General features: G+C 44.6%; 1 protein-coding gene across 1 annotated transcript in view; it reads left to right on the top strand.

The window, feature by feature from the left end:
- The window catches only part of PTAFR (platelet activating factor receptor), a gene marked incomplete at its 3' end in the record, with an annotated part of 36,396 nt that extends 22,756 nt beyond the window's left edge, over nucleotides 1-13,640 (top strand). The window contains exon 2 of the mRNA XM_079728502.1: nucleotides 12,566-13,640. Within this exon, the coding sequence (XP_079584628.1) occupies nucleotides 12,582-13,640 (1,059 nt within the window). The 5' untranslated portion in view covers nucleotides 12,566-12,581. The remainder of the gene's footprint in view (nucleotides 1-12,565) is intronic.
- Nucleotides 13,641-18,462: the final 4,822 nt, after the last annotated feature.

The following is an 18,462-nucleotide window of genomic DNA, read 5'->3' as shown; positions in this document are numbered from 1 at the left end:
GTTACTGGAGAGATCGGGCCTCTACCATCTTCTTGGGTCAGCCCTCTTGCAGCCCTCACAAAAGAGTCAATCTTGTTAGTTGCTAGATATTTGTTCACTAGACAAATATTTGTTAAGCTCCTACTCTGGCCAAGCCTGTGTTGGGTGCTGGGGATGGAGAGAGGAATTGGAAATGCTGCTTTCTGGTCCACGTCACCACCATCTCTTGCCTCTGACATAGTCTCTCTGCTTCCACTCTTGTCCCCTACCATCTATTCTCTGCTCAGCAGCTGGAGAGAGTCAGATCCTGCTGCTCATGTGCTTGACATAGTCCAGCGGCCCTCTGATGTTTATAGAATAAAACCCAAACTCCTTACCATGGCATAGGAGTGATTTGGGGTCTGTTGCCCTCAGATCTCATCTTACTCTTCCCATTTCTCTGGGGACACTGACCCTTCAGTTCCTTGAACGTGACACATTTATTTTTAGGTCAGAATATGATGAACTTATTCCCACTGCAGGCCCTTTGCACGTGATACCCTTTGTCTGGAACATGCTTCTTCTAGATTTTCTCTTGACTTGTTCCTTCTCACTTTTTAGATTTTAGCCAGGGGAAGACACAGGTTTTGTAGGACTCTGAAGCTTATACAATATGTGGGCCCCTCTTTAAGAGATACCAAATTATAAATATACAATTAGAAACAAGGCCTAGGAAGGGGTCTTAAAGCTTAATTCCTTGGCTTCATGGTAGATCTGCCTCTAGTTTCATTTATATGTCACCTCCTCTGAGAAGCCTTCCCTGGTCACTCTATTTTAAGTAGCCCTCTATCCAGTCTTCATCATGTCACTATTTTTATTTCTTTTATTGAATTCATCACAATTTGAAGTTACCTTGTTCATTTATCTCTGTACTTATTTTTGTCTGTTTTCCATGACTAGAGTATAAGCTCCTCAAGGGCCAGAATCTTGCCTGTTTTATTCCCACAGTGTCCCCAACACAGTGCCGGGCACTCAGCAGGATGTCAGGTGAATGAATGGACATGGTCTCATTCCTCAAGAAGCTAAGGCCTAGTGGCAGGAGGACACACACAGGCAATTTCAGTGAGCTTTGGGAGCCCAGGGGATGGGCATTTAACTGGGTCTTGGGGGAGAGGCAGGATGTGAAAGAGTCGGAGAGGCTTAGGAAAAACTACCTGGAGGAAAGGAGGCCTGAACAGCCTTAAAGGATGATCAGTAGTCAGCCGGGCAGAGAGAGGGAGGGGAGCATGAATGAAAGCGTGGATGTATGAGCCCCCAGACCCAGAGGAGACTAGGCTGGTTACATTTTGGGTGATTTCAAGGGTTCTATTGATGTAAAGGGGCATCTGGGCATTATGTTTGGGATGAGGGCCAAGGGAGTGGGAGTCACCTGGGGACCTGTGACTGAAGAGAAGGCAGCAGAAGTAGGAAGGGCCTGGGTGGTGGGTATTGGAGGCACCAAGGACGAGGCTACTGGCAAAGGCAGGGGTTCCGCCCAAGGCGTCCACACTGATTCTGGTCCTGTATCTGGAAGGAAGAGACCTACCTCTGCTGGGCCTCCTGTGAGGGCCGTGTGGACTGGGGAGGCTCTGGATTCGGAAGGACCTGAGTACACATTGTCGCAGGTTGGGTTCCTGGGAAGATGCTTCTCACTTGAGATTAGCACACCGGCATGTTTTTCCTGGAATGTTTTAAAGCAAAACTGAGATATTGTATAATCCTGCCTATAAATTCTTCAGTATGTGTGTATAATAGATAAGGAATTAAAAATCTAAAAGTATATAACCAATATATCATGATCACAGCCTCACAAAATTAGCATCAATTTCTTTTCTTTTTTTTTCTGGCTGTGCCTTGCAGCTTGCAGGATCTTTGTTCCCCGACAAGTGCTGAGCCCTAACCACTGGACTGCCAGGGAATTCCCAGCATCGAGTTCTTTTTTTTTTTTTTTTTTTAAAGATAATTTTTATTATAAAAGATACAGAAAATCACACAAAGCAAATATATATCTTAATTATTGTCAGATGGACATCCTTTATAACCACTACCCATTTTCATAGAATTTGCCAGCCACCCCAGAAGTTCCAAAAGTTCCTGTGTCAACCAACTTCCTCCCCATAAAAATAACCACTCTCCTTTTATAGTAACCACTTCCTTGCTGTAAAACAATGACTCCAAAACTGGGTGGCTTGAAACACCTATTTTATTATGCTCATGGATCCTGTGGGTCAGGAATTCAGACAAGGCACAGCAGGAATCTCCCTGATTTGTAGTGTTTGCTGATTTCCAACGTGTAATTATTCCTACCCTGGCCAACATCAAGCTACTCGTGTGACGTCACTGAATGTGGATTTGGGGGAAAATGCTAACAATTTGCTGCTGGGAGCCAGTACAAACTGGCTACGGCACATCAGTGTCTCTGCTCCACAGTGTTTGAGCTGGGAAGACTCAGTGTCTGGAGGCTGGAATCATCCAGAAGCACCTTCCCTCACAGGTCTAGGAGTTGATCCTGGCTGTCAGCGGGGATCTAAATCTCAGCTAGAGTCCATCCACCAGAGCACCTGTGCATCGCCTTTCCGTGTGCCCTGGGCTTCCTCACAGTATGGCAGCCTCATAGGAATCAGTTCAGGGTTCCAAAAGTGAATGTCCCAGTGAGCAAGACGGAGATATTGTTTTTTATGACCTCTCTTCCACTGCATTCTCTTGGTCACAGGTGATTCAGTAAGGTCAGCCCAGACTCAAGAAAGCGGGTCATATTTGGGAGGCGTGTTGAAAATTTTGCAGACATGTTTTAAAATCCCCACACTTGCATTTCATTATAGCTTTATCACCTGAATGTTCCTTAGCACTATAGTTAAGCATCCCTCTTTATTGTTTTATTTTTTTATTTTTTTTATTAGTTTCTGCTTTATAACAAAGTGAATCAGTCATACATATACATCTGTTCCCACATCCCTTCCCTCATGCATCTCCCTCCCTCCCACCCTCCCCATCCCACCCCTCCAGGCGGTCACAAAGCACCGAGCTGATCTCCCTGTGCTCTGCGGCTGCTTCCCACTATCTATCTACCTTACGTTTGGTAGTGTATATATGTCCATGCCTCTCTTTCGCTTTGTCACAGCTTACCCTTCCCCCTCCCCATATCCTCAAGTCCATTCTCAAGTAGGTCTGTGTCTTTATTCCCGCTTTACCCCTAGGTTCTTCATGACATTTTTTTTTTTTAATTCCATATATATGTGTTAGCATACGGTATTTGTCTTTCTCTTTCTGACTTACTTCACTCTGTATGACAGACTCTAGGTCTATCCACCTCATTACAAATAGCTCAGTTTTGTTTCTTTTTATGGCTGAGTAATATTCCATTGTATATATGTGCCACATCTTCTTTATCCATTCATCCGATGATGGACACTTAGGTTGTTTCCAGCTCCGGGCTATTGTGAATAGAGCTGCAATGAACATTTTGGTACATGTCTCTTTTTGAATTATGGTTTTCTCAGGGTATATGCCTAGTAGTGGGATTGCTGGGTCATATGGTAGTTCTATTTTTAGTTTTTTAAGGAACCTCCATACTGTTCTCCATAGTGGCTGTACCAATTCACATTCCCACCAGCAGTGCAAGAGTGTTCCCTTTTCTCCACACCCTCTCCAGCATTTATTGTTTCTAGATTTCTTGATGATGGCCATTCTGACTGGTGTGAGATGATATCTCATTGTAGTTTTGATTTGCATTTCTCTAATGATTAATGATGTTGAGCATTCTTTCATGTGTTTGTTGGCAGTCTGTATATCTTCTGTGGAGAAATGCCTATTTAAGTCTTCTGCCCATTTTTGGATTGGGTTGTTTGTTTTTTTGATATTGAGCTGCATGGGCTGCCTGTAAATTTTGGAGATTAATCCATTGTCAGTTGCTTCATTTGCAAATACTTTCTCCCATTCTGAGGGCTGTCTTTTCATCTTGCTTATGGTTTCCTTTGCTGTGCAAAAGCTTTGAAGTTTCATTAGGTCCCATTTGTTTATTTTTGTTTTTATTTCCATGTCTCTAGGAGGTGGGTCAAAAAGGATCTTGCTGTGATTTATGTCACAGAGTGTTCTGCCTATGTTTTCCTCTAAGAGTTTGATAGTGTCTGGCCTTACATTTAGGTCTTTAATCCATTTTGAGTTTATTTCTGTGTATGGTGTTAGGGAGTGTTGTAAGTTCATTCTTTTACATGCAGCTGTCCAGTTTTCCCAGCACCACTTATTGAAGAAGCTGTCTTTTCTCCATTGTATTCTTGCCTCCTTTATCAAAAATAAGGTGACCATATGTGTGTGGGCTTACCTCTGGGCTTTCTATCCTGTTCCATTGATCTATATTTCTGTTTTTGTGCCAGTATCATATTGTCTTGATTACTGTAGCTTTGTGGTATAGTCTGAAGTCAGGGAGCCTGATTCCTACAGCTCCGTTTTTCTTTCTCAAGATTGTTTTGGCTATTCGGGGTCTTTTGTGTTTCCATACAAATTGTGAAATTTTTTGTTCTAGTTCTGTGAAAAATGCCATTGGTAGTTTGTTAGGGATTGCATTGAATCTGTAGATTGCTTTGGGTAGTAGAGTCATTTTCACAATGTTGATTCTTCCAATCCAAGAACATGGTATATCTCTCCATCTGTTTGTATCATCTTTAATTTCTTTCATCACTGTCTTACAGTTTTCTGCATACAGGTCTTTTGTCTCCTTAGGTAGGTTTATTCCTAGATATTTTATTCTTTTTGTTGCAGTGGTAAATGGAAGTGTTTCCTTAATTTCTCTTTCAGATTCTTCATCATTAGTGTATAGGAATGCAAGAGATTTCTGTGCATTAATTCTGTATCCTGCTACTTTACCAAATTCATTGATAAGCTCTAGTAGTTTTCTGCTGGCATCTTTAGGAGTCTCTATGTATAGTATCATGTCATTTGCAAACAGTGACAGTTTTACTTCTTCTTTTCTGATTTGGATTCCTTTTATTTCTTCTTCTTCTCTGATTGCCATGGCTAGGGCTTCCAAAACTATGTTGAATAATAGTGGTGAGAGAGAACAACCTTGTCTTCTTCCTGATCTTAGAGGAAATGGTTTCAGTTTTTCACCATTGAAACGATGTTGGCTGCGGGTTTGTCATATTTGGCCTTTATTATGTTGAGGTAGGTTCCCTCTATGCCTACTTTCTGGAGGGTTTTTATCATAAATGGGTGTTGAATTTTGTCGAAAGGGAAGTGCAGAGTCTTAAGAATTGGACTGCCAGACAAGTCCATTCTCTTTTAATGTTGGGCTCTTCAGGGTTTAACCCTGAATCCTCCTGGGTGTTTCTCAGGCACTCCACCTGGGATATGGCCCCCACGAAGTTCATCCTCTATGCCCCACACTCTTCCTCCTCAGTGTCACCTTCGTGAAGACAGACACCACCCAGCTCCAGTCATCTGGGCCAGAAAACCTGGCCATCCTTGTCTCCTCCCTTTCTCTCAACCACTCTCCCGTGCATCTCTAAGTTCCGTCCATTCCATCTCCCAAATCATTCTCACAGCCGTCCATTTCCATCCACTCTGCCATGTTCCAAGCTTCCCTTTGGTGCTCTGGACAGTTGCAGTTATCTCTTTGTTATCTCCCTGCCTCTGACCTGAGGCCCCTCCAATTCATTCTGTACACAACAGTCAAAGCCATATTCCATAAACTTGAAACCCCACATCCTTCAATGACTCCCCATTTCCAGCAGAATCAAATACAAACTCCTTTAGCCTAGTATGCAAGACGCTACTTCAGTTGACTGATGCTTGCTTTGGAGGTCCTGTCTCTCCTCACCACCATCCCACCCACCTTTTAAGTTTTAGCCAAACCAAACTTCTCAAGTTCCCTGAGAACAAGGCACATCCTCTCCTGTTCTTCCAGACGTCTTCCTCTCTCCCAGCTGCATCTGGCGAACTCCTTGTCTTCCTTCAGGATAAGCAGGAGTCGTTCCTGACCATCAAGTCTGGGTCACGGGCACCACTCAGAATGACCCTGACATCTAGAACCTCCACCATCCGAACACTTAGCACCTATGTATTTCTGAATCTCTCTCTTGAGAAATGGCCTGTGAGCCACTGAAGGACAAAGACGAGGTCTGTTCTCAGAGGCCTCCGGACTCTGCCCAGGCTGGCAGCAGTGAGCTTGTCCAGTGAAGGCATGAATGAGTGACTGAATGGGTGAGCTGGGCTATTCTGTGTGTGCCCCATTCACATGGTGAGACTATTTTTTTTAAAAAAAATCAATTAATACCAAAAAAAACCCCAAACCCCCCAAAATCCATGACGAACAAAATACCAAAAGTTTAAATGAAGACAGGATCATAATACAGGCAGGGCCGTATTAGAGCCTGGGGCAAAAGGAAGCATCAGTAATACTGATTTTTTTTTTTTTTTTTTTGCGGTACGCAGACCTCTCACTGTTGTGGCCTCTCCCGTCGCGGAGCACAGGCTGCAGACGTGCAGGCTCAGCGGCCATGGCTCACGGGCCCAGCCGCTCTGCAGCATGTGGGATCCTCCCGGGCTGGGATGCGAACTCATGTCCCCTGCATCGGCAGGCGGACTCTCAACCACTGCACCACAAGGGAAGCCCAGTAATACTGATTTTGATTCTTCAAATGATTGCATCCAAATATTATTTATCTTGATTACTGAGGTTTTTGGTGCTCCCTTAAATTTTGCACCCAGATGAGCACCTCATGAGCCTTATTCAAATCCTGATCCTCATGGGAAGACTTTCTCAACATGCCTGGGCAGGGGTGGCATAAGCGGCAGGGCCCAGGAGGATGTCCTGAGTGTAGTCTTTTGCCTGGAGAAGGATAGTTTCTGGAGGACAGTTGTCCCTACTCCACTGTGCTGGAGCCTAAACCCAAGAAGAGGACAGGACTTACTTAGGGGTGGGAATAGGGTGTTGGGGGTGAATAGGGATGTGACTTCCTCAAAGACCCAGAGTGAGCACCACACACCTCCCAGCTGTGGGCTGCTCCCCGCCCCCCGCCTCTCAGGCCCCAGGAACAGGGTCCCCTAAGGCACAAGGGTCCAGCAGGAAAAAGAAACAAGGCTAGTCCCAGATGAATGCGCGTCTTAGTCTCAAAGGAAATGGGGGGACGGGGCGGGGTGGTGAACTGAGATTGTGGAGCATTGATTTTCAAATTTTCTGGTCTCGGGATCTCTTTATATTCTTAAAAATTATTGAGGGCCTCAGAGAACTTTTGTTTACATGGGTATACCTACCAATATTTACCCTCTTCAAAATTAAAACTAAGACATTCTAAAAATTTTTGTTTTTAAATGTAAAAACCAATAATAAACTCATTTCATGTTAACATAAATAATGTTTTTAGTGGAAAATAACTAAAGTTTTCAAAACATAAACAATTTAGGGAGAAGAGTAACATTGATTTACATTTTTTTCCCCAATCTCTTTAATGTTGGGTTTAATAGAAGACAGCTGGATTCTCATATTCACTTCCACACTCAGTCTATTGTGATATGTTGTTTTGGTTAAAGTATATGAAGAAAATCTGCCCTCACACAGATGTATGTGTATTTGTAAAGGGAGGAATATTTTAATGGCTTTTTCAGATAATTGGTGATATTCTTCTTTGATTCTACCTCAGAACTCCGAAATGGTGGTTTCTTAAAAGTTAGTTGCAATGTATACTGAATCATATCAACAAACTTTTTGTCATCTGTGAACAAGGCAATGTATTGGTCTATCTTTCCCTTTGAATCTTTTACCTCTATGTAATTTTGAAACATCATGCTTTCCTCATTTGGAAAATATTGGTTCACTGAGATATACAGGTCTTCCAGATATTGACCTTTCATTATAAGATGTCAAAAAATTGTATTAACTAATATCACTACCAATCTCATCAGAAAATTCTTTGGATATTGGAAAGCTGTCAAGCTCATGCTGACAGATACAGATTTTCCAAATATTTTAATCTTTTCTTGAAAGTTAAAATTTTAATCATGGCAGCAAAAACCCATCATTGGTTTTCCTTGAAGGGACAGGATCACTTTATTTATATAGTGACTTCTTGAGAAAAAGTCTGACAGATACCCAAGTCTCTGAAAAGCCATAGTTTGCCAGTCATTTTTTCAAGTGATAATGATGATCCAAAAAACAGCTCAGCTCACAACTCAAATAATGGCATTGGTTCTTTTTCTGAAGACAACCACTCTACTCCAGTTTGCAGTAGAGATGTTTCATGTGTATTTCCCATTCCGATACACAGATTATTAAACAGATGTGTACTGGGCTTCCCTGGTGGCGCAGTGGTTAAGAATCCACCTGCCAATGCAGGGAACACGGGTTCGAGCCCTGGTCCGGGAAGAGCCCTCGAGCCGCAACTACTGAGCCCATGTGCTACAACTACTGAAGCCTGCGTGCCTAGAGCCCGTGCTCCACAACAAGAGAAGCCACCGCAATGAGAAGCCCACTCACTGCAACAAAGAGTAGCCCCCGCCTGCCACAACTAGAGAAAGCCTGTGTCCAGCAACAAAGACCTAATGCAGCCAAAAATAAATAAGAATTTTAAAATGTGTAAAAAAAAATATAATAAAAAAATAAAGTGAGATTGGCTTTTTTTTTTTTTAATGCTGAATGCATAGCTGTGAAGGATATGACTCCTATGATAGTTTGGTGTCCCTGCCTTGACTGGTGCTAAGGAGCCAGCAGTTTTGCTCACCCTTTTGTACCGTCAGCGCAAATGTCAGTCAACTCAGTGAAAAAGACAAATAATGTCTTGGTATTATTATGATGATCATTTTGACCTCATGGATTCCCTGAAAGTTTTCAGAGATAGACCTCCTCTCTCAGCCCTCGTTTACATGGACCACCCTTTGAGAGTTATTGTCTTACACCTTTGGGATCAGATGGCAGGGTCACCTTTAGGAGGGAAAAGATCCCAGCTGAGTAGAAGCTAGCAATTTGCTGCTGAGGAAGCAGAATAAAAGTATGTAATTCACAATGTGACTTGAGGGTGAGTTTTTTGTTTTTAAAGGAATCGCAATGATTTCTTGGAATAATGGAACCTACATTTATTTAATTAACATAGACAAACCACCACCATATACTAAATAGAACAAAGAACAAAATTTTTCTCAATCAAGAGAAAAATTCTAATTACAGCCACTGGTTTCTTTAAACTCACCTGTAAGTATCTATAGACTTCTTCAACTGTTTCCACTGCTCTGGGGCTCCCTAAGGGGTGGGTGTAATTAACAAGGCTTATTACCCATTCCTTTTATTTATTGATTCATGGTCTGGGAATAGTGTTGATTAGGCAGACAAGGTCCTTGATCTGCCGGTGCTCACAGTCAAGTGGGAGAGTGTGAAACAATCATACAAACATGAATATGATTACAATTGTGCTAAGATTTAAGAAGAAGTACAGGGAGCTTTGAGATGGGACCTGACCTGACCTGGAGGTCATTGAAGACCTCCCTGAAGAAGTGAAATTCAGTTAAGGTCTGAAACATGAGTTGGAGTTGGCCAGGTGGCAGTGGGGTGTGGATAGGGAAGCATGTTCAAGGCAGTGTCATGGCTATGTGTGCAGGCTGAAGCAGGAGAGTTCTGGGTGGGTTTGAAGACCCACCTGGGAAGTCCATTTTGGCTGGAGCCTGGTGAGAAGGTGGCATGAGATGAGGGTGGAGTGGCAGCCAGAGGTCAGGGCAAGGGCCATCAGGTGGCCTTTTTTCCAGTTCCTGGAACCTACCAATCTCTTTCCTGCCGCAGTGCTAGACTCATGCAGATTCCTCTGCCTGGAACTCTCTTCCTAGGCTCTTCTTTCAGGCCTCAATGGAAATGTCACCTCCTTTCAAAGTAGATATCTTGGGACTTCCCTGGTGGTGCAGTTGTTAAGAATCTGCCTGCCAATGCAGGGTACACGGGTTTGATCCCTGGTCAGGGAAGATCCCACATGCCACAGAGCAACTAAGCCCATGTGCCACAACTACTGAGCCTGCGCTCCAGAGCCCGTGAGCCGCAATTACCGAGCCCATGTGCTGCAACTACTGAAGCCCACGTGCCTAGAGCCCATGCTCCGCAACAAGAGAAGCCACCGCAATGAGAAGCCCACTCACTGCAAAGAAGAGTAGACCCCGCTCGCCACAACTAGAGAAAGCCCGTGTGCAGCAACAAAGACCCAATGCAGCCAAAAATAAATAAATAATAAATAAATAAATAAATAAATTTATATTAAAAAAAGTAGACCTCTGTTTTCTTCTCCATGTCAGCACCTTATTTTCTTCATATAGCAGCTATGTTTGTTTACACTGCTTTTGTCTATCGCCCCCATGGGACTCTAAGTTCCCTGAGGGCAGGGTCCTGTTGGTCATGTTCACCTGCCTCTCCTGTGTTTGGCAGTGAGCCTGACACGCAGTTGCTGCTCAGAAATATTTTTGGTTGAATGTATGAAGGAACAAATGAAGACAGAGCTAGATTTGAGATCCTGGCTCCATCCCTTAATGCTGTGTGACCTTGGACAAGTCACATAACCACCCTATACTCTGTTTCCTATTCTGTAAAATGGGGATCTTACTTCCTATCTCAAAGGGCTTTTGCGAGACTCAAAGGAGGTAGTGCGTGTGGAAGCACTGAGCAGGGTGCCTGGCTCCAAACGATGTGCTCTTAAGTGTTAACTGTCTTCCTTGCTTCTCACTGCCTATTCCCTGCTCTTTTCACTCTACTATGATATATGATGAGCCTTGGGCCTTACTTAATCGCGAGCCTCTTGCCATCCCATCCCCCTCAGCTGCAACACAAACATAAGAGGGGCTTCCAGGCTCACGTGATGGCAACATAGTGGGAGGGACAAGAGGGGAGGGAGGAACTGGTTTTTCTGGACAGTGGATGGGGACAAAGAACTGTTGAAAATGAACCAGACTTTGGGTAGTACGATTATGGCTACTTTTAATCTTCTTTCATATGTAGTTGAATCTTGAACAACACAGGAATTAGGGGCGCCACACTCCCCGCAGTTGAAAATCTTCTTATAGCTTTACAGTTGGCTCTCCTTCTGTGGGGTTCCGAATCTGTGGATTCATCCAACCATGGGTCGTGTAGTATTGTATTTTGGTATTGTATTGTATTAATCAAAAAAAAAAAATCCATGTGTAAGTGGACCCACACAGTTCAAACCTGTGTTGCTCAAGGGTCAACCGTACTTAAAACAAACAAACACCTTTTTGTTTTGAAATAATTTTAGGCCTTCAAAAAAGTTGCAAAATAGTACAAAGAGTTCATTATATGCCCTTCACCCAACATTCTCAATTTATAAAACCATAGTACAATGATCAAAACCAGGAAATGAACATGGTTACAGTATTATCTAAATTATAGACCTTATTTGAACTTCACCAGTTTTCCCCTAACAATATTTCTGTTCCCGGGTACAATCCAGGATCCCACTTTGCACTTAGTTGTCCTATGTCTCCTTTATATCCTCTGATCTATGATAGTTCCTCAGTCTTTCCTTGTCTTTCGTGACCTTGACACTATTGGTCAGTCATTTTGTAGAATGTTGCACAATTTGGCTTTGTCTGATGTTTTCTCATGGCTAAATTGAGATTATGCATTTTTGGCAAGAATACCACAGAAGTGGTGTTGTGTTGTTGTCAGTACATCGTACCAGGGGTACATGATGTTGACATGTCTTACTAATGATGGTGCTACTCTTTTTTACTTGGTTAAAATATTGTCTATTGGGCTTCTCCACTGTATACTTTTCTTTTAAAATTATACTTAAAATTTTTTAATTACTAAAGCAATGCACACTCCTAAAAAGTTTAAACAAACAAAAAAATTGTGAAGTAATTATACTTCCCACCAAGCCCACCTCACCTTCCCAGAGGTTTCACCACTGTCATCGCTTTGAGGGGTATCCTTCTAGATCATTTTCTATATCATATACAAGTACATAATGGGGTCATACCAACTTTTGTTTTGTTTTGTTTTACTTAACAATATTATCCAGGGACAACTTTACATAGCAGTACAATCAGATCTAACTCATTCATTCTAATATATAGCTACTATTTCATTCTCTGGGTGACTCTAATATACATCTGTGTATTTTCTAGATTTTGTATGGGCACGTGAATTATTTTTTAACATAAGACATTTTACCATCAAAATTTTTATCTCAAATTTCATCAATAGAAAAATATTCAAATTTTGTCAGAAATTAAAAACCGTAGAATTTAAAATTTTTTTTAAATTTAAATTTCCATCTGTTTCATCACCAGGAATAGATTATCTAAAACTCTAAGTCAAAACAAGCTAAAGAAGAAAAAAGTATATTTTTAAATGGAACAAGAGAAAAGAAACTGAACTGCCACTGATTTTATTGAATGTCAGAGGCCATTCATTTAAAAAACACACGATTATATTATGTAGGAAGAAAAAAAAATACCAATTAATTGGAAAATGCCATCAATTTTAGAGTGTTTAAAATGTGCAAAATGGGAGTCTTGGAACTGAGTAAATAAGATAGTCCCTTGTTAGCCCTTCATTAACCAGAATTTCTGTGTGGTCTTCCAGGCATAGGTAGGATCCTATGACCAGCTGCCCATTCCAGCCCACAGTGATGGAGGCAAATGATTCCTCTCGTGTGGATTCTGAGTTCCGATACACCCTCTTCCCAATTTTTTACAGCATCGTCTTTGTGTTTGGGGTCCTCGCCAACAGCTATGTGCTTTGGGTCTTTGCCCGCCTGTACCCTTCCAAGAAATTCAATGAGATAAAGATCTTCATGGTGAACCTCACCGTGGCTGACCTGCTCTTCCTGGTCACCCTGCCCCTGTGGATCATCTACTACTACAACGAGGGCAACTGGATTCTTCCTGAATTCCTGTGCAACCTGGCTGGCTGCTTCTTCTTCATTAACACCTACTGCTCAGTGGCCTTTTTGGCCGTCATCACTTATAACCGCTTCCAGGCTGTAACACGGCCCATCAAGACCCTTCAGGTCACCACCCGCAAGCGTGGCATCCTTTTGTCCCTGGTCATCTGGGTGGCCATTGTGGCCGCTGCATCCTACTACCTCATCCTGGACTCCACCAACACAGTGCCCAGCAAGACTGGCTCAGGCAACATCACACGCTGCTTTGAGCACTACGAGAAAGGCAGAATCCCAGTCCTCATCATCCACATCTTCCTCGTGTTCAGCTTCTTCCTTGTCTTCCTCATCATCCTCGTTTGCAACCTGGTCATCATCGTCACGCTGCTCACACAGCCGGTGCAGATGCAGCGCAATGCAGAGGTCAAGTGCCGGGCACTCTGGATGGTCTGCACGGTCCTGGCTGTGTTCATCATCTGCTTTGTGCCCCACCACATTGTACAGCTGCCCTGGACCCTGGCTGAGCTGGGCTTTCAGAACAGCAACTCCCACCAGGCTATTAATGATGCACATCAGGTCACTCTCTGCCTTCTTAGTACCAACTGTGTCTTAGACCCCATCATCTACTGTTTCCTCACCAAGAAGTTCCGTAAGCACCTCATGGAGAAGTTCTACAGTATGCGCAGCAGCCGGAAATGCTCCCGGACCACCATGGAGACAGGCAATGACACGGTCATGCCGCTCAAACAGGTCCCTGTCAATTGCCTCAAAGATTAGTCCCGGATTGTTGGAGCCCAGAGGCTTATCCTCCATGGGCATCATGGAGTGACCTGGGGGAGGAAGGGGTGTCTGATATGGCCCTGGCATCTCCTCCCTGGGCACTGGTGGCCCATTAGATATGGAGGCTACCTCACCAAAGTGTCAATGCTGGCAGAGCCAGACTGCTGGGAAATCCAGAACTTGAATGAGCCCTTTCAGCCACCTTTGGGCACACGCCATAATAACCTTGGTTGGTAACCTCATCCCGAGCGCCTGAGTCTGATAGCTCTGGAAGGAATGTCAGGGCCAGGGGCAGTCCTTGGGGGTTGACACTGAGCCACCCAGTTCACCCTACCAGGACAGCAGTCCCGAATGAGTAAGTGCTAAAGTTTTGGGCAACCACTCCCTTTATCACTAAAACGTCAGAGAAGGGGTTTTGGAAAAGGGATGCTCCCCTCGCTGTGTGGCACCATCTCTGGGATAGACTTTTGAGCTAGGATGGTGCCACCCAGTCTCCACCTAAAGGCACAAGGTCTTTGTGACACTTCTCACGGGAAGTGGCTTGGTGGAACCTTCTCCCGAGTCATGCAACAACCTGTACTGAGTGATGACCAGAGAAGATAAAACATGCATAGACTGAAAGCTAGGACGGGGAGCCTGTCTCCTGGGGCAGATGTGTGTTTCCGCACAGGCCTCACCTCAGGCCTGGGGCAGCTCTGGGGCAGCGGGAGAGACACAACACCCACATCCACTTTCTGTCTCAACAGGGGACCCTGATGAAGTAACACCTGCAGGACAGCCACCCACTGTGGGTGGGCAAAGTCTCCTCAAAGCCAAATTGGGGCCCTCCAGGCCACTGCGATGCCCAGAGGCTTCCGTGGGAAAGAACAGTTAGGCTGAGAAGTGCCTGCAGGAAGGCCTCCAGAGTGGAAGGAGCCTGTAGCTCCCTTCCCCACCTCACCTTCCGGGAGGCCCCTCTGACTTAGCTGCCACGAGCTGAGAAGAGCAACTAGAATCCCAAGGGCAGGCAGACACTTTGAGTTCTGGGTGCAGAAGAGAGGTTCTAGATGCCTGAGCCTCCTCTCGCACCCTGAGCACCTGCAGTGTGAACCTGACAGCCTCAGACCTAGGGGCTTGGAGGAGCCTTCCCTGGTTTCCAGAAATCGTCTTCCCTTCCAGCCAGTGACCCCACAAAGCTGGGATCCTCGTTTCCCGCATACTGGGCTGATTTTGATAAATGCCTCCCAATGGGCCAGAGACCTGCTTGGGTCTGGGATGGCAGTTGTGGGCTGGACTTAGCAGGTGGTGACTAGGTGGATAGTGCAGTGGACTTGAACTTCGGTGTCACACAGACCCAGGTTCAAGCTGTGGCTTTGTCACTTCCTGCCCAGGGCCTGTGAACTGAATTTCCTACCTCATAGAGTTATGAGGAGTGGATACCTCTTGGTCAGGCTGACTGCTCATCCCAGATTCTCCCGTCTTCTGAGAATTTGTTCCCCCTAAACCTCCGATAGGAGCTGAAGGGATGCGAGGTGAGCGTCTGTCTCTAGTGGGGCCAGTCAGGTTCTCGCTTGGGAATAAGCAGCAAGATTCAGGGATGCTCTTTCAGGCTCTGCAGGCCACTTACTGGAACACATTTAAACTCTGGAGCTGTGTGTGTGTGTCTGTGTGTGTGTGTGCATGTGTGTGAGGTGTGTGTGTCTGCATGTCTGTGTGTGAGGTGTGTGTGTGCATGTGTGTGTACGAGGTGTGTGTGTCTGCGTATGTATGTGTGTGAGGTGTGTGTGTCTGTGTGTATGTGTGTGTGTGTGAGGTGTGTGTGTGTCTGCATGTACATGTGAGTGTGTGTGTGAGGTGTGTGTCTGCATGTCTTGTGTGAGGTGTGTGTGCGCACGTGTGTATGTGTGCGAGGTGTGTGCACATGTGTGTGAGGTGTGTGCGCATCTGTGTGTGAGTGTGTGTGAGGTGTGTGCGTGTGTGTGAGGTGTGTGTGTATGTGTGAGTGTGTGTGTGTGTGTGTGTGTGGCCAGCAGGCCAGGGTTGAGGGAGGCACCTGCATGAATGTAGTAGAGAAAACGGCTCTGCTCAGAGAGAAGACAGAGATGTGCAGAGCAAGGCAGAGACTAGGGGGACCGCAGGGGCCTGGAGAGAGGAGGGGCAGTGCTTCCAGGGGCCTGCTGGCTCCCTTCCTCCAGGCCCAGCCCTTCTCGAAGCTCAACATCTGCGCTGCTTCCTTTGGGTCCTTGTGAGATTCCCTTTTAGGATACATTCTCTTATTTTGCTTAAGCTGATTTGAGTGATTATCTATTACTTGCAACCAAAAGAGTTCTGAATGAGATAAATGCTTGTATGCTAAAGCACAGTGTTTCTTGAATTTCAGCCGTTTGTGTACTCCCCTCGTAAATTTTGCAATATCCATGTACCGTCTGTATGTTTACTCAATAAATATATTTCTCTAAATCGAGTCACTTTTTAAACTTTCACCTGTTTAAAAGGATGCTTTAGAACTAAATTGTAAATGAAAACAAAAACCACCTGCCACACATAGAAGGTAAAAATAAACACAAAACACAAATATTAAAATCAAGAGACTTCCCTGGTGGCGCAGTGGTTAAGAATCCACCTGCCAATGCAGGCGACACGGGCTCAAGCCCTGGTCCAGGAAGATCTCACATGCCGCAGAGCAACTAAGCCCATGCGTCACAACTACTGAGCCTGCGCTCTAGAGCCCACGTGCCACAACTACTGAGCCCACAAGCCACAATTACCGAAGCTCACGCACCTAGAACCCATGCTCTGCAACAAGAGAAGCCACTGCAATGAGAAGCCTGTGCACCGCAACAGAGTAACCTCCACTGGCCGCAAGTAGAGAAAGCCCGCGTGCAGCAACGAAGACCCAATGCAGCCAAAAATAAATAAATAAAATAAAATAAATAAATTTATTTTAAAAAAAGGAAAAAAAGAAAATCAAACTGTTCTTGGTGTCCTGTCTACAGGCACCTAATATGACCCACAAGTTGCACAGCACACTTTAGGAAACATGGCTATGTATATAAAGTGCACAGGGTCTGCATTCAGTAAGTGCTCAATAAAGAGACAGGCAGTTCCGAGATGGTATCTTGTGATTGCCCCCTTGCTTCTCTCAGAATGTTGCTCCAACACACAAGCCAGGGTCTCACTCCCATCCAGGCCCAGGGGAGGTGGTGGAGTATTTTAGGTTGTAGCTCATGCTACGGCTCTGATGATTGCCTCACCACTCTGAATACAACCACCTTTACTTCCCCTGTGACCTCTGCCTGGTTGTGACCTTCTCAGATGTTTTCTCTTCTTTTTGACCTAGCCCAGAACACCTCTTGGAGGCAGCCTTCCTGAATTCCTCTAGACAGGTTAATTGACCTAGCAGCATTTTAGGTCTGGGAGGGTGCAACTTTTTTATACCTTAATAACTATTGAAGTTTATCCATTTCAATGTATTCTTTCCTACCCTGGGGGCAGGAACTGAATCTTTCTTCGTTTTAATCGAAGTATAGTTGGAGGAACTGAATGATAATCAGTGTATCCACATTTCTCATGTGACGCCTAGAAATGAGCTGTCTATCTCTAAAGCTTCCTGCTTCCCCAGGGTGTAGCATAAGCACACATTGACGTATACATGCACTTATTGTGAAAGGGTTTAAGAAGACTCTCTACAGACAGACAAGGAAGGAATTTAATATATATTTTTCCGGAGTTCTACATCTATATTTAAAAAAAGATGTCAGGAAAACAAAAAACAAAAAAAAAAAACTGAAAGGGCTTCCCTGGTGGCGCAGTGGTTGAGAGTCCGCCTGCCGATGCAGGGGACACGGGTTCAAGCCCTGGTCTGGGAAGATCCCACATGCCGCGGAGCGGCTGGGCCTGTGAGCCATGGCCGCTGAGCCTGCGCGTCTGGAGCCTGTGCTCCGCAACGGGAGAGTCCACAACAGTGAGAGGCCTGCGTACTGCAAAAACAAAACAAAACAAAAAAACAAAAAAAATGTCAGGGATTTTCAGAGGATCAGAACATTTTGAAGCTGGTGGGGTCCAATTCCTTCATCTTACTAAGAGGAATATGGGGCTCAGAGGGGCCATGTGATTGCAGAAGTTACATAGCGTGGAATGCACTTGTGTCTCTCTCTTCTTGCAACGGTGACAGGATTACCGGAAAAGCTGAGTTATAGTTCTTTTAATGAAACATCACCAATCAGGATTTCCAACCCATGTTGGACATTACGAAGTCCTCACCCTGCATTTTCCCCTGATCTCAGCCTTGACCCCAGGGAACGACCAGTAATCTCACTTAGAGAACATTGGCTCAGGCAAGACCTGGCCCCTTACCTCATCCAGATGAATCGTAGACACAAGAGTGGTAAGTGTAGGTCACAGCTGACTAGAACTGGGCATATTTATGCCTATTTTTACTCATCTATGCTATATCTGTGCTTAAGACCTGAGGCCACAAACAGATATAATAAAACCCTCTTGTTAAAACACTTGGTTTTTGTGCAGACTTGGTATTTCTGTAATACAAATCATGTTTTCCCTATCAGCAAGCCATCCTCCCACCTACCCAGTCACCTATCCATCCATCCATCCATCCATCCATCCATCCATCCATCCATCCATCCACCTGTCCATCTAGGTATCCAACAAATACCTATGGAGTACCTGTTTTGGTCCAGTAACTATGCTAACCACAGTTTTTGTCTACTGCCTCACTGTAACCTCACACCCTCCTTGAAAGTTAGGTGATTCAATCCCCACAGAAATGAATAAAATAAATAAGGACCTGAGCTGACTGAATAAGGCAGTGGATGCCTCC

Source organism: Hyperoodon ampullatus (genome assembly GCF_949752795.1).
Source record: "Hyperoodon ampullatus genome assembly, chromosome: 2".
Lineage (NCBI taxonomy): Eukaryota > Metazoa > Chordata > Mammalia > Artiodactyla > Ziphiidae > Hyperoodon > Hyperoodon ampullatus.
The sequence above is the reverse complement of the archived record's forward strand: the minus strand, read 5'-3'. Positions and strand labels throughout refer to the sequence as shown.